This window comes from Poecilia mexicana, unplaced genomic scaffold (genome assembly GCF_051168715.1).
Source record: "Poecilia mexicana isolate PSO_F unplaced genomic scaffold, ASM5116871v1 scaffold_14, whole genome shotgun sequence".
NCBI lineage: Eukaryota > Metazoa > Chordata > Actinopteri > Cyprinodontiformes > Poeciliidae > Poecilia > Poecilia mexicana.
In genome coordinates, this window is record NW_028263383.1 from 15,596,226 (window position 1) to 15,619,762 (window position 23,537).

The following is a 23,537-nucleotide window of genomic DNA, read 5'->3' on the forward strand; positions in this document are numbered from 1 at the left end:
ACATCCTGAACCACAGGAGCCAAGTGGGAGTAAATGCTCAGAGGCAGAGTGACTCTGCTTCTCCCAGAGAGACTGAAGCCTTTCTGTTTAACCCCACCGCCAATTTAGGCAGCGCGCGTTGCATTTCTGCCACGTGTTTTGTTCTGTAACGGCAGCTAATCCTAAAAGGTTTACAGCGCCAGTGTGTTGAACAGCGAAAATGAAACATGATAAATTAAAGTCTTCCCATTAGAGCAAGCACACTTGGAAAAGAAAAACAAGGCAAGTCCAGACCTTTCGTCAGTCTTCCTCTGCAACATTTGTCCAGTCAGCATCTAAAGTAGTCGAATATCTGAGAGCAATTAGTGCGTCTCAGCTGCTTCCCTTCAGCAAAATTTTTTTTTGTCAACATTTTTTCAGCTCTTCTTTCAGTTCTAAGGCTAATCACTGTCTCTAGTGGGTTTCTCACACAGTCATAAACGTAATCAGTTTTGTTCTAATCTGCTGCAGAGTGAGGACTTTTTCCCCCTTCCTGTGGTTTGATGCTTTAGGCTGCTGTCTCATTTTAGTTTTCTGTCGCCCAAGAATCTGACTTTATGAGATACCAAGATATTGCGTAACATCAATCATAGCTTTATGACTTTGTTGCTAAAGCGACTGGGAATTTTGTGTGTGTTTTAGCTTTGTGTCATGGATATATATATATATATATATATATATATATATATATATATATATATATATATATATATATATATATATATATATAATTTTTTCCGCTTAGTTTATCAAGTTATTCCCCCCATTGACCATTGTTTACAATAGCTCCTTTACCAAACTCTTTCAATGGAATGTAAAAACAAAAACAAAAAAACATAAAAGAAGAAATCTACCAAGATTTTACATACTGAGCAGTATTTGTTTTGAATTTTTGTATGAAGGTGTTTCATGTTGCTCTGACTGATGTCTTCACGCTGGGCCATTTCCTGAAGTGCCACACTAATGCTGACGTATTTGATGGGACTTCTTGACCAAAAAGGTCACAATATAATTTTGTCATTTTGAATCGTATGTGCTAAAAAATTTAAATAAGTTATTCTGCTTTGTAAACTTTGCATTCTGATTTGTACGGTATAACATTTAACGACTGGTGTTTCAGCTGCTCTGTGCATCTCTGCCTATACTGAAAACATTCCAAGCATAATGCCTGGAGGAGGGCATATCAAAGACAGACGGACGCCTGCAGCAACTAATGCAGTCTCTCTCCTACTATTTTGCAAGCTATGCAAAACGTGTCCTACTTAAAATTGGTTAGCATTTGGACAACATTTAAATGGAGTTTGCTAAGGGACTCAAATCAATCAATTAAAATGTCTTGACTACGACCTTGGTCTGATATTTGGGATTTAATAGCGATGGACTCATTCTTCAGGGTCCTCACTGCCACCTTCACAGAATAAGACTGGTCTCTGCTTTGCTTCAGTGGCATGTGCAGCTCAATCAAAAGGGAAAGCCAGATTATGTAACGATCTGGATATGGACATTTTGGCATGGTGGGGCCAATGTGGCACGTGCACATTCAGGGACGTAACGTGTGTGCATATGTCAAACGGATTTCCTCTAATCCGATTCAGAAGGAGGAAGGCTTGAATTTATATGCATCTCTGGGGATGCAATAGAAATAGTTTTTGTCACGCCGGTGTGTCAAAGAGTAGTTCTGCTGTGCTCTAGTAACCACACCATGAAAATCAGGATTGGCAGATGAGTAGTTTGTCACTGGTTGAAGATTGTAGCATGAATCCGGATTTTCATTGCTTACTTGGAATAAACTGTTTCCAAAAGCTGGTAATCCGTCAGTTCTTCATCACTAAACAATTGCGAAATAAATAGTGTGATCTGATGAATGTAGAGTTTGGTTGTACGTTCACAGTTCCGCTAAAGAGGAAGCCCAAATGCCAACATAACATGTTGAAGATGTATGACAAAAGGTTTCTGCTTGTCATCCACTGCCCAGTGTGTTAATGATCAGTAAAGATAAGCCCCAACTCCTCTGGTCATTTGATCACACAGTCCGTCATTGGGATGTGACTGTCTCAGCTGGTGACACTACCTCTTATTACATGTGTCTTTTCTGATATCTCACAGAGAAGACCCACAGATGCTTACGTCTCTGCTTGAAGTATTTTGAGAAAAAGGCCAGATTATTGAAAACCTCTTCCGGTATCATATGGGTACTAAAATCTTTCTAATAGATCAACTTGGCTATTCCACGGAGTATCAAAGATTTGATCAGGCAGGTCTTACTGGAAAGAGACCCTAGAGAAGTCCTAGAACCATCTAAGGGTGCATTCACACCAACCCTGTTTAGTTCACCTTAATCGCACTCTAGATCATTTGCCTAGAAAGTCCTGTTTGTTTGGGGAGGTCTCAATGTGCCATCGAACTCTGATGTAGATCTAAAAAGCAAAATCTGGTCCACCTAAAAATCAAGGTCTCAATTCAGTTGAAGTGAACTCTGTTGCAGTCTGAATGCATAACGTCAAGCGGACCAGAGACCACTCCAAAAGCAGGAAACAAACTATAGCGGAGGGCATTTCAGTTCTACAACCAACACAAACGCTCCTGTGTAGCACATGCAGGAGAAATGGCTCTGTTACCAAATTTAAGAGAAATGTTACCACCACTCCCTTTTCATAAAAAAGGAAGTTGCACTTAAGTGTCTTTTTGTGTGCAGCACCACCAAAGGCAAGGGTTTAAACAGGTTTGTCAAAGGGTTTGGTTTGGTTGACACAATGCGGTGTGAAAGTGAACCCCATCAGGTGAAAATGTAACGAACGTTGCAGCATTTTTCCCCATTCGACCCGAGTCTGCCTGTCTATCAGGTGTGAAAACACCCGAAAGGAACATTGAATACTTTCTTCAAGCCTGGGAACACATCGAGATTGCCCAGGATTAACTGGAAAGTGTTGCTGGGAAGAGGAGCATCTTGAACCACTACCTCAACAGAGAGATGGATGGGATTCCCAGGCTGCCATATTCTTTGTCTGAATTCCCTCTGGAGCACATTAACTGTAATGAATGGAGTTTACTGCTGGCCAGCAGCTCTTGGCTGACTTCGACTCAGTCCCAGTTCTGTCTTCAAATGTTAAATGTTAGCAGTTGTTTGGCTTGTCACATGCCTCGTCTCAGCAGACGGACTCTCTGCGATTCTGGACAGCTTCCCAGCAGACTCTCTGAAGGGAGGTTTAGTAAATCCAGGAATGTCTCGGCTGTTGCACCTTACAGAGATCCGATGTGACCAAACCACTTGTCTTTCTCTAACCTCGCCTCTCAGAAAGAACATCCAGTACTTCTACACTCCAGGGGAGATGAATCCAAACCTGTCATCTAAGAGTGCTTTTCAAACATGTCAGTTGTTTCTCAGCCACACACAATTCAGGTTAAATCAGCCACCTAATCCAAGTGTTTGCCAGCTGTATATTTAGTTATTATATTTACAGTATGTTACTTTCTCTCTTGCATGTCAGCTTTGAATCGATGTCCTCTCGTCGTTTCATCCCTACCGTTGTCCTGGTCAACAGATGAATCTGCTCTTTCTTTTCTCTGAGCTTGTAGCTATAGAAACAACCATTCAGACTTCTTGTCACACACACGAGCAGGAAACAATCTGAGTCAGCCTCAAGCACTGTTATGTAATACAGTAATCTCTGCTGCCCCCTCAGTGCCATCTTTCTCTGCTTTGTGTTCAAGCATTGTCTTTTGCTTTGGGCCCGTTAAGGAGTTCAGGCTTACGTAAGAAGTTAATCTCTTCACAAAAAAATGCTCCCCAGTTTTATTTAGAAAAACAAAGATGCTGGAAATGACTAGTTTGACTATTCCAAATGAACACGTCTAGCTTATAACAGTGAAAACTGAGATCTGGCTATCAATAGCAAGTCTACCTTGACTTCTCAGATGTTTCCCTCCCTGCAGGGGTTCTGCTGTACCATGACAACGTGAGTTCATTCAGTTACAACCTTCTCCATTATGGATGAAGCTTTTGCCACTGACGATATGTTATAGTTCAACATGCAGCAAACAAGCAGGAGCGAGATAGCTTAGCTGATCCTTTAGCAAGAGTCAATAAGTTCCAGAAGTTACTGATATGAACTGTATTTATTAAATTCTGTCTTACAAAACTTTTAGAGAAATCCGACAGCAAAGAAACACCGATTAAATCCAGCGTGGCCCTGATCTGAAATATTGATATCTGATATTAGTAATTCTGCTATGGCTAATAACCAATATTTACTGATAAATGTTTCCCTTCCCTTTTAACACCTTGAAAAAATTACCACAACACAATCACTGTCACTGTGCCATGCCCAAATACGAAATACCACATGGCCAACCCACCACCATTCCCGAAACACGTACACAAACAGCAACAAGATGGAAATAAACATCACTTATTATTATTATTATTTTTATTATTATTGGCCCAGTTTTACTACACAGCCTGCTAAATATGATGTGTAGCCAGTTAGAAACTGAGCTGATGGAAAGCATTGCCATTGCTTTGTCCTTGTCTTCCATGATTTTTTTCTCTGAAATCATGTTTGATCTCGAAAGGTTTTGTGAGATTTCCTGTCTGGTGTTTGTGTGTGTGTGTGTGTGTGTGGTTTGCTGTATTTGCTGTGTGGCTGTACAATCTGGTACCAAACTGTCATATCTATAATTTCTTATTCTCTTCAGTCTCATAGGATTTAAAAATCAGGCAGTAATTTTAAAATCTTGCCATGTGAAGTAGGCATTAGGTTGGTGTTTCTACAATCATCCATCCTTGCTGGAAAGTAAGGATGAATTAAAAACAAGTTATAATTTGGTTTACTAAATAATTCCTACAAATTGAAAAGTATCTTAGACATGAAACTGATTTTGGATGTTAAGCTTGTAAAAGAAACCACTGGTTTAAGGATCAGATGTCTCACCATCATTATTTTGGGTAAGCTCTGGTATCCTTTGTTGTGTTTGATGTTAGAGGGTGTGTCATGTGTCTCAGTGTGTTTGTGCTCCAAGTCTGTGGGGACCATCACTATACCCTGAGGGGGCTGAAGCCTTTTGTGTGTGTGTGTGTGTGTGTGTGTGTGGGTGTGTGTGTGTGTGTGTGTGTGTGTGTGTGTGTGTGTGTGTGTACTCCGTGACATAGACAGCAGTCATGCTGTAGGGCTATGGTAACCACCATCCTCTTCCTCCTCTGCCATCCATGCCCCATCTGTCTCAGCCAATCGGCACAGAAAGACCTCTCTTCCTCAGCCAATGGTGAGGCTGGCATGTTTACATGCTCCCGGAAGGCAGGGGCCATCATTAAGCATTCAGGTTAGTGTAGCGGAAGAGAGGAGTGGGGGAGACAGGAAGGGAAGATGAGACCATTATGAGTTGGGGCTGATGGATGCACTCCGGCAACAACCAGTCAACCAGCCAGACGCAGGTGAGCAAACATATGTACTAATTCATCGCAAATTTGATTACATTCGGTGTTCAGAGATATTTCTTCAATAAGTTTCTGGCCGATAAACCAAGAATCCATTAGGCCATTGGCACTTTTCTCTTCTTTGTGTCTTCGTATACATGCGCTTTTGTCGGGGTCATTAAAGATTAATTGCCCCACTAAGCTGTTGCCATCTGGTCTCAGTGTGTTGTCTATATGCTTATGTCAACGGATGCTGTTCAGCCTGATTGGCTCTTTGACATTTGAGAAATCCTCAGTGAGAAAACAAGGGAAAAGGCCAAATGCATAGAATTAAGCTGTCATGTGGACAGGTTCATGATCTTTTGAAATGGGATTAGTGAGTGGGAGTAAAAGGAGAGGAATTATTTCCTGTGTGTGTGTGTGTGTGTGTGTTTGCATGCTGTATGCCTTCATTTTTCTTCTTTTCTCCCACACCAACAAGCCGTCTCTGGATGTCTGAATACATCACATTAAGCAGGTCACATGACACAAACGGGCAGGAACCTGAAGCAGTCATTACGCACCATATTTTATTTTGATCGTCATTATAAAGGGTGACAACACGTGGATGGCGATGGAAAATCATGACACATTAGATAAATTTAGAGCATACAAACTTTTTGTTTAAAACTCACTTAAAAATAAATCTAAATACCGTAGATAAGAGTGGCACTTAGCCAGTATATCATGCTGTATAATATCTCCATTGGCAATAGTTACCAATACTGACCTCCAGCCATGGCTTTATAGTACAGGTCAGTTATAGGTAAATGAAAAAAAAGGAAACTCCTTTGGATCATTGGAGAAAGTAGAGAAAAGCCCAATATTCATGTTGCTGCAATTGAAGCATTGGATTTCTAACGCAATCTCAGTGTGTAGTGCCTTATGCTTGACCATGTAAATGGGGGATATGAATGGAATATCATATCTTCAATCTATATATGGAATAATTTTAATTTTTCACATTTAAAATATGGTTAATAATCTACATTTGTAATTATCTCCATTTAGATATTTGTGTACAAACAAGAAAACTGTGATATGATGAGACACCTTGTTTCCACCAATTGACAGAGAACCGATAAGAGTTAGCCACTGTTTGATGTGCAATTTGATTGAAACTTTCAGTCTCTTCTGGCAAAGTCTCACTTAAATTTAGATGAGTAATTTCAAACTTGTGCAGATGTTTCTCCCAAAGTCGTCAATAAATCAGGCTTACTTTCCTGATTTTTGGGTGATCGGCTGATACTTGCATTGTGAAACTGATTTGATCTGAAAATCACCCACATATCAGCAAAAAGCCTTTGCTGCATGTCTTTTCCCTCCTTCTCTCTGCCCCTTTCCTTTTGGTATATTAATAAAAAGGTCCCTAGAGCTGAAAATATTCTAAACTCCCCCGCTCTCAACCAAAAAACAGAAAGTGAGTATGTTATAACGCAAGGTAGTTTTTCAAAGATTCAGTTGTATTGTTATTATCAGTAGTATCATCAGTTTTAATACTATTTACACATGTTGTAAACAGTAAGAGAAGAGTAAACATGGTTACTGTGTATGTTTTTAAGTGAACATACTTATTGGGCTAAAAATGATTCCTGTTTTGTTCTTCTGCAGTTTAAACTGAACACTGGGAGGCTGTAAAAGCTGATATTTGTTGTCTCCTCAGAGGCAGACCGACAGTCTGCTGCTTAACCGGCGTGCTGCTCAAGCCTCACAGCTTGCCAACTGGACTCTTAAAATCACTATCATAATGCCAGTAATGTGTGCCGTTTCTTTTGTTTCCATCACTTTCCACATAGCAGAGGATTTTTCTCGCAAACTACGGAAAAGTGATGGTAATTAACTGGGAGAACATAGAGCAACTTTGTTACTGACAGGCAGGCAAAACTCTCTGAAAGCTTCCAGTTCAAGGACTCTAGACTGTACAAACGGCATATTGGACAATTTTGAAACGCTGTTTTTTTGAAATCTTGGTATAATTTTATATCTGTAACCAGCATATTTGGAGACACACATGAAAAGTAGTGTTGACATGACCATCAGGACCAGTCATGTCAACATGCCCTTTTTTTCCTGTAACAGCTGCACCTCCCCACCCCCACATGTTGCTTCAGTAATCTAGTCTAAGCATGTCCTGCATCAGAAATCCATCCATCTAGAGAGCTGTTGTTGTCGTTACACTGATATTCTAAGCTGGCTCTCTTTCCAAGGCAATGTTTTCTTTCCTCACGTTTGGGTTCAAAACTTCCTCTCATTGTCTTCCTTCCACTTTAATTAATGTAAACAGAAACAAGTTGTGTGACTGCGACAACCGCCTCTACGTGGTCACCAGGGAATAAAACATGGCCACCGCACCATATATCTGAAAGCAATCGTCACAACAATGTCAGTGTCATTCATTCCTTTGTGTTTTGATATTTTTAGCCAGTTAATTGAAGAGTGGTACATTTTCATTATATCTCCTTATCCGGTGTAAAACTGTAAATACTTGGCTGTAAACGTTTTGTAGCTAAAATGTAAAACAGGGATAGGAAATAAATGGAGTTATTGTAAGGAGTTATCATGCCAAGCAGTCATTACAGAAACAGCCAGAATCATGTGGCAACAGATCTCTACTTTCGCATATTAGTGATTTATTTCAAAAAGGATGTTGTTCTGCAACAAACGTCAACGCAGCTGTGACAATGCTGTGGTACTTTTGAGGTCTGTTGGCCTCAAAAGGGGCCAAACAGACCAGATGTCTTCTCTGTGAAGGAAGCCATTTTTAGGAAATGGTTTTTAATGATTCAAGTTTTGTCAAATCAAATCCCCTAGTCTTTTTACATTAAAGCAAATCCTATACAGCAAGGTGAGACCATATTTACTCATTGTTCATTCAGAGTGGTGAAAGGAATAAGTAAATATCACAGCATCACTTTATTATTGTTGTTATTGACAATTTTGTATGGCTCTCATTAAAAACATTTGTTAAATTGGGTAGTCTAACTACTACAATTTAGCTAGCCACTTTTACTATTAATTTGATCCTGCTCGTGTTTAGAAAAACACAATATAGATAAAATGTATAACTACTACTCTTCCTTCGAATGTATAGTACATCCCCTGTACATCCTCCATCTTTATTTCTGCCCAGGCTAGTTATGAAACGGGAGTATTTTCTCTGCCTTACTGGCTCAAAGTATAATCCCCAATGCTTTTACGTGGTGCGAAACATTTCCTTAACCCTGAACTACTCGGTCCGACACCCTCGGTGTCTCAGACTTTCTCCGTCTTCGCTGCATCGTACTCTCCTAATTGGGCTGTGGAGCCCACTAAACAGACAGCACAATCACCGATTGGGTCGCCCCAAAGGCTTTAGCCGGGCTTTTTGCATTTTAATGACTTCATTGTAGTGCTTTTGTGTCACTGCACGGTTTGATTCACTTTCCATTAGCACATGCCCACGAACGGGCATGCACAGTACGGTCAGTGGCACGCTGAGGAACAGAAGCGCACACAGCAGATTTACAGCACTGTTTTACTGCGGGTGTGTGGGCACTGAATAGCTCTTCAGTACATGTGACTGATTTGTCTCCTCCAAACCTGCTGCTCGTGTGGGGAGTAGTTCGGCTGTAGTGAAAGTGTTTCTGGGCCTTTCGGTGTGTCTCCATGTGTTTGCCGTGATGGATGTGGCGTTTCTAACCCATCTGAAATATGAAGATTTATGCCAGGTAGTTGTAACATATAGTGACTGGCTGCTATGGCAACGTCTCCTGGTTGAGTTTGGGGGGATGTAGTGAATGAGTATGGGGGACTGCATACAAGTACAGGGGGGGGTCCTTATCTCTTGCTGCCTACAGGCATATGGCTCGTGAAGATATCCAGCAGTTGTGGATTTGTCTGTCCTTTGGCATATTAAGGGACAATATCAGCCTGTGCCCCAGCAGGAAGTGCTCTACATGTGTGCTCACTCCATGTGGAGTAGCTAGATAATGAGTACCCTTCTTCATCTCAGTTAGCTTCTGAGGATTTCTGATTTAATGGTGAACTGCAGAATAAATATATATTGGTGTGGTCTCAATGGTTCATGCTGATTAGACTTTTCCCTCATCCACCGTTATTTCTCTGTGTTTTGAGTGTTGTATGGAGGTCAGCCCTCTTATTGGCATTCATTGGGTTAGTTTCCTGAACACAGCGGTTAGTCCTATTGGAGGACCCAGCCATTATCGGCTCCATCAGGCTGGATTAGAGAAATGAGGAGCAAAAATCTCACTTTAACCTGATTATCCAAAGACCACAGCCTGACTTAGGAGTTCAATCATTAATTTTTTTAGCTTAAAACCCTTAATTATTATTCAATTTCTTCTCAGGAAACCATCTTTAGCAATCTTTCACACTGTTCCCATTTTTGCCACGTCAAAACGAGAAGAAATGCTGAACATTTGAACATGAAGTCCTGTCTCCCATTTGAGATATGTACCTTAGTTTTGCGTCGTGCATGTGTATTGGGATGAAGAGTGTAAAATATACAGCCCGCTCCAAGATACGGCCTCCTCCCTCGTCCAATAAAACCCCAATTTAACGTTCCGGTAGCAAACTGGATTGGAATGTGGCGGCGTGCGGCGAGACTCATCTGAAACATCCGCCCATCTGTTGCTGCTGCGTGAACACGTGGCCGCTTGCTTTCTCTCCCGTTGTATCGTGAAGTCAGATGTTGTCTGGAAGAGATGGGTGTGTTCGTGTATTGATTCCAGTTCAGATGGTTTCAGGACGAAGCAGCTACCAGTAGAGAATGCAATCTACCGCTCCTCATCTGCCTCTTTGGTCAACAGCTGCTTGTTTTAAGCCAACAGGTATTGCTTCTTTTTTTTTTATTCATAGGTTTAAAATAGGGAAGTTGTGTGAAGAATGTTATTTGAAGTGTTTTGATTTGTGAATTTGAAGCACTGCGCTTTGTTAGTCGGTTGTGTTTCTGCTATTAAAAAAAAAAAAAGCTTAACGAGTGTGGAGTGGTGTAACCGGCTGTAGACACAGGCCATCACCAAGGCTTTTAATTTCCCCAGTGTCACCCCCTAATTGATAATGGCAGAACAGGGAGGTGTAAAAGCCTGAATGCACTGCAACAACACACGCACACAAACACAATGACTGTGCATTCGTCTTGCTACTAATGTACTGCTGCGGCTGGGAACCTGAAACTTGGCAGCTGAAATATTATTCCAGATTTATTTATTTTTTTGTTTTGCTTTGGACATAGTGTTTTGTCTTGACTTTAGAGAGTTTTCTCGAAGTCGCTTGTTATCTGCAAACACTCTGGAAAGTGGTTATGGATGGTGGGGGGAATAAAAGCTCATCGGACGCTGAAAGGTTTAATATCGGTTTGTGTGATTGTCGGGTTGCTTATTCATTTTCAGCAGCGCTCACAGTTTGCACGCCAGTTTCTTGGTGCCCACACACTGTTGGCTGACTGCAGGCCATGATGTAATCCATTCTCTCCTGAGAAAATTGCTGAGGAAGGCAGCACAGCTCCCTGATTAGATTCTCACGCTGTAGCGGCAACTTTTTCTCACTGTGATTTTATTAGTTGGATCCATGTGCACAGCGAGTTCAGCGCTCATAATGGATGAAAGGAGAAGGCTGGGACGATGGCCGTGTCGACTATACAGCTCATTTTATCAGTCATTATGTTGTGAAGTTGGTTTACAGTTTTGGAGTTGCATCAATGAATTGTGAAGACAGCCATGTTTTATGACTTATGTTCAGCTCTTGACATTTATTGACAATCTGGTGAAATCAAATCGAATTCTCTAAAAGTCTTGTCAGTGTTGTCCTGAGATGAGATTTTTTTTTTTTATGTTTCCAAGAGTTTTTTTCACCCTTTATTTCAACTTGTATGCTGCTTTTAATTTTCCTGGAATCAAACTAATTTGATTCCAGAAATTTAATTAAGCTGAGCCAGTTGTAGCCATTGTGCTAATGCTAATGGTCAGGAGGTTAGCAACTAAGCTGAAAATGGGCAGATGTTGGCCACCTCTAATTTTCTAGAAAATTATTTTAACTTAATGATACAATTTTAAACCTTTGAAATGTGTGCACTTAGTATAGACATACAGTCAAATTGTGGAGAAGATGTCTGAATTTCCCCAGTTTTGGATGAATGGGACATTATTACGCATTATAAACTATCCTTAATTTGCATAGTGGACAGTGCTGCTCATGGACATCGTTCCAGATTTCCCTCTTGGGTTTTCAGTGGTTTGTGTGAAATGTGGGAACTGGAGGAGTTTCAAAGTAACAGTATTTTTTACCTTCTGGTAGTTTATTCATATCATCTTTCTCTTTCAAATTTGAAGTCCTTACTGTGACTTTTAATTACACCGCTTATGTGAACAAGCAGAAGGCATTTGGATCAACCTCACCGGTTGTCATGGCAGCCTTTGCCCTTTGCAACGAAACCAAAGCCCAGACATTAAGAGCGATAGGGGGAGTGAGAGCTGTCTGTCACAGTGAGAGTGATGTGAACTGACACAGGTCAGAGGTCGTTGCACCCAATGAAAGGGTGCAATGGTTATTTAGTAGCAACTCCCTGCAGCTCAAACTGATTTATTATGCAACAATTGTGTCTTTATTTGCATCATAGCTGTCTGCAGCTCCTATCAGCAGGGACTAAAGAGTATTCGGTTTTTAGACAGGGAGAGTTTAAGTTGGGCAATCAGAGAAGTACCTTGTTCCTACCGTATCCTATTACCTTGTTTACATTTAAACACTTTCCTTTTGGACATTGTCTCCGTCACACGAAGCAGCTACAGTGAGCAAGTCTGTAAATTCAGATCAGTGAGCTCTGTGTGTGTGGGTGTGTGTGGGTGCGTGCGTGTGTGTGTGTGTGTGTGCGTGTGTGTGCGTGTGTGTGTGTGTGTATTTACCTAGTTAAAAAGGTTTTCTGGTGTGAGCCACTCCTTAATAACAGAAGCCTCATTGATCTGACTCACAGCAGAGCCCAGGAGTTATTGTGTAGAGCATGTATCTGTGGTTTGGGTAACACAGGGAGAGTATCTGTGTGTCCAGGCTGGCAGCCCCCTTTTCCCAAAGCTTCTGGTTGGAAGAGCAACTTTACGGGTTCGTCTGTGTTTGAACTCTTTCACATTTTATCACATTATACCCAGAGTGGACAGAACGGGAATTAACCCACCTATTGCAGGGCGAACTCCTACCAATGCCCCAGTGGGATGAATAATTGTTACACAAATTATTGTGATAAATGATATTGTTGTTTTAACACCATTTTCAGGTAATCTATTGATAATGACGTAATAATGCAATTTCACCCACCAATGATCTTTAATTTTTTTATTGAATACTAAAGACTGGAACTGTGAGATATTTGAAATATCGAAAACAAAACACGACAACCAAAAACAAAAATTAAAACAGACTTAAAAATCACACTATGGAAGCCATAAATAAAATGGATTACAATGTCTCTGTAAACAAAGTTGCCATTCAGAAAATATGAAATTATCATGTGATTAATTGCTTGTTGCGACAGGCTTAATGCCAACATAGAATGAAGTTCAAGGAGCTGAAATGCTTTACATTCCTGGCTTTAAATTTTTTGGTCGGTTTTGACTTTGTAATCACATTTTCATCCTAATAAAGCTTCCGGTTTGTTGTCAGTGATGACCAAAATCCACTTTAGTTGCCTAGTAAATTGTTCTGAATGAAATGCAACCCTGAAATGTACCTACATATAAATTATCCACTACTGCAGTTACACGTCACAGCATCTGTGATGACTTCCATTAGTCCTCTCATCATTTTCCTGTTTCACTGAAAGCTTGTATTTGGTAAAGCTCAGTCCCCCTGTTTGCACATCAGGCTGTGGGTGTTGTACATGTGATTTGTATCTTGCTCAAAGCTCTTTTTAGTCTGCAGTGGTAGGTTTGTGCCTTTTTGTTCAGCCGATAATACAATATGGCAGGAATTTTGTCCGAGTGTGACTACTGGGTCGTCTCATAAAGGTCGGCTTTGAAAACTTTTCTAACATGAGTGAGACATTTCATGGTAATTGCTCAGACACTGTTTACTCTGCTATAAAATATAACATTATTAACAAATAAACTACGAGGGAAAGTCCGAGTGACAATAAGCGCACTGTTTCAACATAATAAAGGGCTGTTTTGACTAACAAATGAATCGTGTTCACAGTTCCGTATTTATTGAGAGTTGGAGGGCAAAGTTTTTCTGTTTTGTTTTTTTTTTCAGACCAGGATGTAATGGTTAAAAATAACAGTTGTTTGTGCCGGTCAGCTTTAAGTTTACTAGCTAGACTTTGGTGTAAAATCCATCAAATTCACTTTTTGTAGTATATCTCACTTCTAAAAAGACACACATCTTTGGTTTTTCTAACTTTTAGCTGACTCTGATCTCTTTTTAAGGAATTTAATATAAGATATAAGAAGAGATAAGAACATATGATTATGACAAGGTATGAGAACTATACAAGTTAATTTAGTCCAAGTAGGGCTGCAACTAATAATTAATTTATTAATCGATTATTATGACGATTAATCGATTAATCAGATAAAAAAAAAATTAGCACATTGTGCAGATATTTTATTTAACCACACAGCCCTTAGTTTTACAATATTAGAAATACATTAAAGAATGAAAATAATTAATTACATTTATTTAAACAACAAAATAAATATTTTATTGCCTAAAACGTATTAGCCCAGGATTCCTTTGGTTAATTTGATCTGAGTAAATCAAACTGTAAAACATATTTACAGACTGAGGTGTGTGTATGTGTATATATATATATACAATTTTTTTTTTTTTTTTTTTTTCTTAAATGCAAAATGTTTTGTACAATTTTGGCTTAAGTACTACTCTGAATATGTTTTAGTAAGAAACAAAACTAGGCATAATTTCACAGCTATCTTTGTTTCTAACAGCGGATTACCTCAGCCCTGCAGTTTTAGTTGTTTTTTTCCTGTGTCATGCAGGCAGCACATATGCATATTTTTAATCCATGTACTCGTAGGAAAACACTGCTGACCAGCATACTGTCTGCTAACCAGCTGCGAGGGGCCGGCCATATGCAAATGAAGTGTGAAAAGACCACATTTTAAACCTTCTACTCTGCAGCGGCTCTTCATGGATGTGTGTTTATAACGCGCTCCTGAGCTTGGACGTTCATCACTAGAGCCTTCATTTGAATAAGAGCTGGCTCAAGGGTTTGAAACAGAGCAAGCATTCAGCGCGGAGAAGCACCATGCTGGCTGCAGTTTTCATATCACTATTTCAGCGGCAGGCCACACATGTTGGGTTTTGGATCAACTCATTGTTCAGTTACAGACTAAGAAGTTGCGCTGCTGGTGTTTAGAGGGGGACATAATGTTGCCTAACTGTACAATGGACAATTGCCGGTGAAGAGACAACCTACTGAAACACTTATGGCTTTCTTCTTTGAGGCTGTGTGCGTCATTCGTTCTCTGTTCGCCAGTGATGGTGAGTTGCAATTTGCTCTGGGTTTAGCTGTGGCTTCTAAATGTGTGTGTGTGTGTGTGTGTGTAAGTGTGTGTGTGTGTTTGCGTGTGTGTGTGTGTGTGTCTATAACCCAAATAGCATGTGCAGTCATTATCTCTGAATTGCTGTGTAGATTTTATAAAAAATAAGCCTCTTTCTTCAAGGGCCAAAAATTAGTGATCAGATTAATTGTGATTAATCGATTATTCAAATAATTGTCAACTAATTTAGTAACTGATCGTCTACTGGAGTACACAGACTCAAAAAAAATGGCCATTTGCTGAAGGAACGACGTACTCGGAGCAATAATTAAGCCAAACATGTACAAAAATATGTACATTTTGCATTCATGATTAAAGAATAAAATGTCTTTAAATGTTTTCTATCCATGTTAGAAGTATTTTTCACTTCAGATGCATCCTTTACTACAGGTGTACACTAAAGGAAAGCTACAATTGCATTTTAGGCAACCAATCCTCTTCTTTACATTTTTGATATTGCATAAAAAAGGCTGAAGTGGTTACAGGAAAAATCTGCAGAGTGTGCAAATTTTTAAAAATCCGATTAATCGTCAGAATAATCGATTACTAAAACGATTGTTAGTTGCAGCCCTGCTTTCCTCTAAGGCCATTTCGTCGTACTCGGTGTGATCTGCTACTCCGTCACGCTCCATCATGATCTTATTCCAGCCCAATTCTGCAGACATGGATGGCCATACAGAACAGGCTACAGCTGGTGGACCCTCTAAAACATTCTCTCTCTCCATTGTTTGGCAGCAAAACATTAACATAAAACATCAAACGTGCAACAGTGAAGCGACATTAATGTAGCTCTATGTTGAGAGGTGAAAGCAGTTCTGTGAGATACAAACATTTTCAGGCCAACTAAGAGGAAGTGATGTTCTCCATTCTGTAAACCTCAGGAGTAGAGAAATGAAATCATAAAACAACTAATGCTAACATGGTGATGAAAGGCTGTTTCTGTTTAACATCCTGTTAGTAGCAGAGGTGTTCAGTGTGTTGCTGTGTTTATGTCATGGAAAGCGGTGGCAATGACAGGACATAACATTTTACCGCAATAACAGCGAAATTATTTTCTCTCAGCATAAGCCAAGCCTACTGCATTCAGTGTTTCTTTATTTCTTTCATCTCTTTTACTTTAACATTCATTTAAAAATGATTTGATATTTATTTTTCAATAACTAATTTGTTGGAGGTGCAATATCTGTATCGTATCGGAAGTGAAAATGTAGTATCGGCACGCCGCTAATCATAGATTACATACAATACCTGCAATCTGAGCATGGTTTGCATTTCATTAATCAGAAGAGGCATTCAGTCCAAATTCTTCGATTTTGTTACATTCCTCCTTTTTAAATCTCTGTCTGGTTGTATGGTTAGAAAGCTGGAGACAAAATTTTCAGTCTCCACAAAAAAGCTTTAGTGTTTCTGGTGACATCACATCAGAGAACTCAGATAATCAGAGTTCATATCAGTACATTCACTAGTTTTATTTTTCCTCTTTATTTGCATGTGTCTGATCTAGGATAGTGTTTGTAGTCAGTACGGTGACAATAAAATGTATGAGAAAATGGGTGGATCTTAGAGAAATTTGACTGTGATAGAAAACCTGTTTTATTCAGAGAATGATAAACTTCTAGAATTCAGTATCTGAAATATTTAGTGATCATAGATGTCATGAGTAGGACCAGATGGAAAAACTCAATCAGGAACACAAAAGAATCACACTAAAGTTTTGAAGACAATCATTCATAAAATTGTTTTTTTTAATTTTTTTTAATTGTTTCAGAATACTTTTGAAAAAAAAAATCATTCTTGAAATGCTTACGGGGAAATCCATACTTCATTGTTGAGCAGGTATTTAAATCTTGATCCGTTTTTATGAATTAGCAGCAGTAGGTCTGCCTTGTGCAAAAGACAGTTGCATTTACTTCCTCTTCCCTCTCTGCCTCTGTGTGGCTTTCATTAAAACTGCTAAGCAGATCTAATGAGCTGAAAGACTGACCAATCACATGCCAAATTGCCCTCTGAGAGGCTCTCACACACTTAACACCAACAATGACGAAATCAAACGGCCAATATGCATGACGGTCGGGATGGATAAAGTAAACTAGTCTACTGTATGCACTCCAGCTCTCTGCTCGGCGCAGTTGGAGCTGTATTTCTCAATGGGCTCTGTGTCCTTCAGATGTTTCTCCAAATAGAAAATAAAGAGCAGTAATGGCTGCCTGCTTTAAAGTAGATTTGATTTGGATTTGATCAGCGTGTTGGCATCTTCCTCACCTTAATACTTCACGCTCCACTCGTGTCTTCCTGCAACGCTTCACGGAATACAGCTATTTCTGCGTGTGCGTGACAGCTGCATAAAAATCCCGTCGGGATTCAAATTCTCAATTATCAACACACACACAAGCATGCAGCTCACAGATGGACGCTCTGATTGACAGGTGGGCCTAATGACTTGAGGTACGTGTCACAGACTGCATGTCCAGCCGAGCTGCAACATTAACTGGATGATGTGAATTGTCCCTGTGGGGTCTGAGTCCCGCTTTTTCTATTAGTTTTTATCTGCATCTCATTAGAAACGACTGATATGTTTCATGCACGCAAACATATCAGGACTAGAGCACCCACACAACTCCCACACAGTCACTGTAAAACATCACCGAAATTCAATTTTAGAATTTTTTTAAACACTGCTGACTCAGTCTATTTGATTTTTGTGTGTTTTTAACCATTATTTATACAGGTTGTCTCATTGAGAGTCAATATCTCATTCACAAGAGAGACCTGTTTTGATAAGACATAGCAAAAAAACAAAACAAAACACAGTAACAATACCAATACCAGTTATTAAGAAATCCAACTCAATTTAATAAGCTAATAAAATGTGAACCAAAAACAAGAGCAAGTTTCATAAGAATGCTCTTTGTCTAAAAGAAAACAAAAGAAATATGCATGAAAAGGAATGTGCTAGTTTCTGTGGGAAAATCAGCTGTGATAACATAAATCAACCTCTTTCTTTATATTTTTTTATTCCTCTCTCATTCTTTGAATATCTAGTTGTTATTCCAGTCGTCTTGTTTTTGCTGCTGCTCTTTTGACAGCAGGACAGGAGTGATTTCACAGTCAGCGATGTTCCCTTCCACTGGAGCTGTCACTGCTACTCGGGGCTCGACTGCCAGCCTTTATGAGTTTCGACGTGATTTCTGACACAAAGTCCAGTAGGGCTGTTGTAAACGAATATTTTAGTAATCGAGTAATCTATCGATTATTCTTACGATTAATCGAGTAATCGGATAAAAAAAATTATAAAATGAAATATTGGTAAATCTGGCATAATACTATCAGATATCAATATCAGTCCAATTTTTCATATTTGAACATCCCTAACAGTTGCTTTTTTTGTAGTTTAGAAAACTAACTTGTAACAATAATAGCTCACTTTCTAAGTTAACCAGAAGAAAAGTTATAGAAAAATCTGAAATTATATTGAATTTAATAACAAAGAGGCAGGCTCACAAATATGCTTATAAAAAATGTCTACAATCCAGCTTTTAGTTTATGTATTCATCTTCAGTGAGTTTAATAGATTAATTAAACTCACCTTGCCACCTAACCTGTCACGCTTTGGGTTTGAAAATACGGGAAATGCCGCCTGGAGTGGGAGGAGAGGGCGAATGAACGAACGTAAGATGGGGTGGAGGCATGGGCGTAGGTTTGGGTAGGGACGGTAGGGACATGTCCCGACCAATATTCACGGGATATGAAAAAGTCCCGACCAATTTTTGCCATATTGGCTCAAAGAACGTGGATCTACGATCTTTGATTAGCAGCAACAGGCGGTGCGCGGAACGGAAGCTTCTTAGTTTGACATTTATTATGAGCCTCCGAGACCGTGTCGGAACGGTGCTGTCGGGGGGGGGGGGGGGGGGGGGGAGGGGGAGTCAGTTGAATCGTCGGACGTTCTTTGATTAGCTGCAAAAGGCGGTGGCTAGCTGGGCACACGCGTCTCCTTCTGAGTCTCCGAGACCATGTCGCCACCAAAATAGAAAAGGACAGACATTAGAAGTTATTACGCTACGTCGGCTGTAAGTACAGTGAGTGGACCCATAAGTTGGATATCTATCACGCAACGCATTTGTTGTAAAGTCCGGTGTTTAGTAAGGTCAGCACTGAATGTGAGGTAGAATAGGTCTGTTAATTATGTAATATTTTTTCACATAGGATGCTCAGACAGCAGAGCAAGGGGCAGAGCAGAACGATGGAGAGGTGGCTGGAGCTTCAGGGCTCCAGGTGAGGTGTTAGTTCTCAGATATGAAATATACTGTGAAATTATCTCAGTAAATATGGCATTTGAAGTGTTAGTCTTAAATTAAGTTAAGCTAGTGTGAATACAAACCAGGTTACGCTTTGTTTGCTCTATAGGAGGCAGTCAGTGTGAGTGCCAGTGACCAGGGAGTATCCAGAGGATATTTCTTTTGATCTTACTTGTAACGTTTGCTGAATTTTGTAAAGGAAAAAGTAAAGTGTTCTTGAACTGATCTGCTGAGTATGACTGTATCTGGTTGTATACACAAGATGTATGATATGGTTATGGTTGGGGGGAGGGGTTATTAAGCCAATGTGGTTTCCCCCCCCTTCTCAAAAATGTTCGGTGCTCTTCGGCATTTCACTGTGCTGCGGGGGGGGGGGGGGGGGGTGTCAAGGTCCCCACCAAAACTTAGACCAAACCTACGCCCTTGGGTGGAGGGGAGGAAATAGACCAGCGGACTGACGAACCGTTAGACCGGGGGACGAACACGGGGAAGCAATACGGGATATTTACGACACCTTCACTGGTCACACTCAGAAACTCATCTACCAGCCATGTACGATGCGCTCCGCCACCCGTTTCTTCAGACCGGGATATGAAATTTATTGTGCGGTTCATCGGTAAAGCTACATTTACACGGTAAGCATCAGCTACTCAGCCGCCCGCCCTGTTCAGTCTACCGCTCACCTCAGCGCTCTTCCCGCCGTTCGCTTTCAACCAGCAGCCCCGGAGGAGAAATGCTGCCGTACTCCAGGCATTCCCCAAGTCATTTTAAGGATGCTTATTGGTTCCCCAAAAAACGATAAAAAGTCGGGCATTATCATCAATCCATAAAATCCCCACGGGCCAATCTTGAAGATTGGACTTTATGCCGCTGAGACTTGGCTTTTGTCAACAACTCAGAGGCGGAAGTGAGAGCTCCGCGCAACGTAAATGAAGTCCCGGCCGGAACACGGTGCGCTAACTAATAAAACATAAATTAACGAAGCTTCGAGGCAGGTAAATTTTCCTCGAGGAATTTTAGTAATCGAGGTACTCGAATCATTCGAGGAATCGTTTCAGCCCTAAAGTCCAGTACACGACTGTGACAGGGCTGCGACTCCACGAAGTTAAAGTTAACCCCTGGCTCTGGACTTTTAGTAGTTTTTTGCTTTTATTTTTAGGGCTGCAACAATCGATTATTCAATCACATTATTGTGACGATTAATTCGGCACAATCTGCAGATTTTCCATTAAACCACTTAAGCCTTTTTTTATATACAGTGTTAGAAGTACATTAAAAGTTGCAAATAATTTATTTACTTTTGTTGAAAAATAAATCAGCCCAGACTTCCTTCATTTTGGGAGCTTGGTGATCCACCAATCTTCTCTACCTCGGCAGAGATTCTGGGTAAAACAGATTTACAGACAAAGAAGTTTTTAACTTGGATACAAAATTTATAGATTGCTTTGTACAGTTTTGGCTTAAATACTGCTCTCAGGGTGGACAATTAATCGATTACTACTTTGATTATTTTCGATTACTGACTTTTTCAAAAACCGATTAATCACAATTACTTAGATTAATCGTTTCAACTCTTTCATATTTTCAGAGCTCTGTCTGAATTGAACATTTTCATTTTGGGTCTAGTTGTTTTCTCTCAACACTTTCACAGCAAATTGTTATTCAGTACTAGAATTCATTTCTCGGAGTTGGATAAGTGGCTGGAAAGTGATGCCTGTAACTTGAAGTGATCCCTTTGTTCTGTGGTGAGCTGTTAACCTGCACTTTTCCTGTATCAGAGCAGCTGGAAAGCACTCCAGCCGTCCATCCTATAACCTTATCCTCCATCAGGAAAACAGAGACTTGTGCATAGTTACTTTTATTATTTATGCTCTAATTATTTGGACGTTTTCATGGAAGATTGTATTTTGCCAGGGCAAAATGTGCCTCAAATATATCGCATTTTTATCTGCTTAGGTGTGACGATAAACCTGAACCTTTCTGTCCTTCACACACAGACTTCAACTACAACACAGATGGCTACGACGGGGACGGAGCCGAAGACGGCAAGTCCCAGGACAGCTCCGAAACGCTGCCCTACATAGACGAATCGCCCACCATGTCCCCCCAGCTCTGCGTGTCTCAGGGGCCGGATGGTGAGGCGGTCTCCCCCTCACCTCTGGAGGTAAGAAGAGGCTCACGGATACACACAACAAGGGGGGGACAAACGTTTTGACTTGGGGAAAACTGTTCATACCCCCCGGCATTTATTGAGGTTTTATACACTGTGAACATACCGTTCCTTAAGGGATACTTGGTGGTGACAGAATCAGGCTTTGGGGATCCTTTTTTTTTCCACTTGAAACTGGGTCTCTGTGTTTCAGTCACACAAAGTATGAATAAAATACACTGAATCTTGTGGGACTAAATGGAAAAAATTAAAGGGGTAAGAATAATTTTTCAAGGCAATGTAGGTACTGTATGTGAATGACAGAACAGGATTATGTGGCAGATTGCTTTCCATCGAAACATGGATGAATAAAGACATAGTCTGAAATACGTGATTTTTTTTAAAGATAAGTTAGACTGATATGCAGCAGTGCATGCTACTAGAAACCCTACCGTTAATTAGATGACGGCATTTCCTGTCCTGTGTACATAAACGTTGCTATCCATCCTGTAGCACTTCATCCTCGTTTTCCCTCAAACATCTGATTAAAGGCTCTTAGCTGCTCTGCTCCCAGATCTGTTCGAAATATGAGATGATTGATGGCAGCTCCTCTTTCTGTGTCAGCTCCACACATTCAGCTGAAAAGATTAGACTCACTGAGGGTTGTTAGGGGCTTTGACGTTAATCACTGAATTCTGGTAAATACACGAGCTCAACGCAAGCATGAGAAGTTGTGTTTAGTTCTCACCATGGTGCCTAAGTTAATAAAATGGCTCTACCGTGTCTTTTTGGTTATTTTTTCTTGTTCTTTCCTGAATTTGTGGATTTACTAACGTGTTTTTACTCAAACGATCAACCTTCCAGTAAAACAAGCCAGTGATTTTGTTTAAGGCTGCAACTAACGATTATTTTAGTAATTGATTAATTTCTTTCATTCTGATGATTTATCGATTAATCTGATTTAAAAAAGAGACATTCTGCAGATTTTTCATTTAACCACTTAAGCATTTTTTATACAATATTAGACAAATAATTTGATTACTTTTTATGATAAGGAAATAAACATGTTATTGCCTAAAATGCAACATTTCATTCCCTTAGTAAATCTGAACCTGATGAAGCTAAAACTACGTCACTTGAGGAGTAGTTGGGCTAAAACATATTTACAGACAAGTGTCTTTTTTCTCTTAAATGTACATGTTTTTCATACAGTTTTGGCTTAGTTGCTGCTCTAAGGGTGTTTTATTTTTTTCTATTAAAGGCCATTTTTTGGAGTCTGTATACTCCAGTTAACCATTAATCGATTACTAAATTAGATGATGATTATTTCAATGATCGATTAATCACGATTAGTCCGATTAATTGTTTCAGCCTTAGATGTGTCAGTGCTACTTTGTGCAGCTATTTCCTCAGGAAAAAAAATGCATTTTAATCTTTAGTACCTGATGTTCTCATTGAATTCAAATTTAAGTTGTTTTTTTTTCTTACAAAGTTCTGCTGATTTTACCTGGATGGGTTTTTCTTGCTGCTGAAGTGGAGGGAACGTTGTGACACCATCAGCATTAGAAACAAAATACACTTAAAAAAAAAACTTTCACAAGGTGATATTTTAGATGGTAAATCATTCTAGTGCAGTTTTGAATCTGTGCTGTTGTATATATAAACTCAATATAATTTTATTACGTATTTCCTTATGTTTCTGAGTCATTGTGCAGTTTTCTCTTCCTGATCCTCTGGTGTTGGTAACTTGACCTGGCAGTCACTTCACTCCAGGACCGATAATCACCTATAATCACCTACCAGTGTGTTGTCCACCCACCGTGTTATCTGGCCCCCAGTAATTGTTGTGGTCCAGCACTGGTAGCTGGAGGGCCACTGAAACAGATGGACTCAATTTGTCAGTCTGAGTGTAAATTACAGCACATGTGTGGACTGTGTTAACCGAGAACGAGGGTCCAGATCAATATCTGTCACTTCAGGAATGTTCATTTACAGCACAAACTTATTCATAACATATAACTTTTCCACATTGTCAAGTTGCAACTATTTGGATTTTATGTAACAGACAAACACAA

The 23,537-nt window shown here is 39.9% G+C and overlaps 1 protein-coding gene across 2 annotated transcripts in view; it reads left to right on the forward strand.

Moving 5' to 3' along the window:
• The window catches only part of abr (ABR activator of RhoGEF and GTPase), a 127,030-nt gene that overhangs the window by 26,074 nt on the left and 77,419 nt on the right, over positions 1–23,537 (forward strand). The window contains exons 1-2 of one of the 2 annotated variants that reach the window (XM_088012264.1): positions 14,838–14,956; positions 21,311–21,477. In XM_088012264.1, coding sequence (XP_087868390.1) covers positions 14,902–14,956; positions 21,311–21,477 — 222 coding nt within the window. In that variant the 5' untranslated portion in view covers positions 14,838–14,901. Of the gene's footprint in view, positions 1–14,837; positions 14,957–21,310; positions 21,478–23,537 lie in introns of those variants that run through there. The other variant, XM_088012263.1, reaches the window with a different exon arrangement.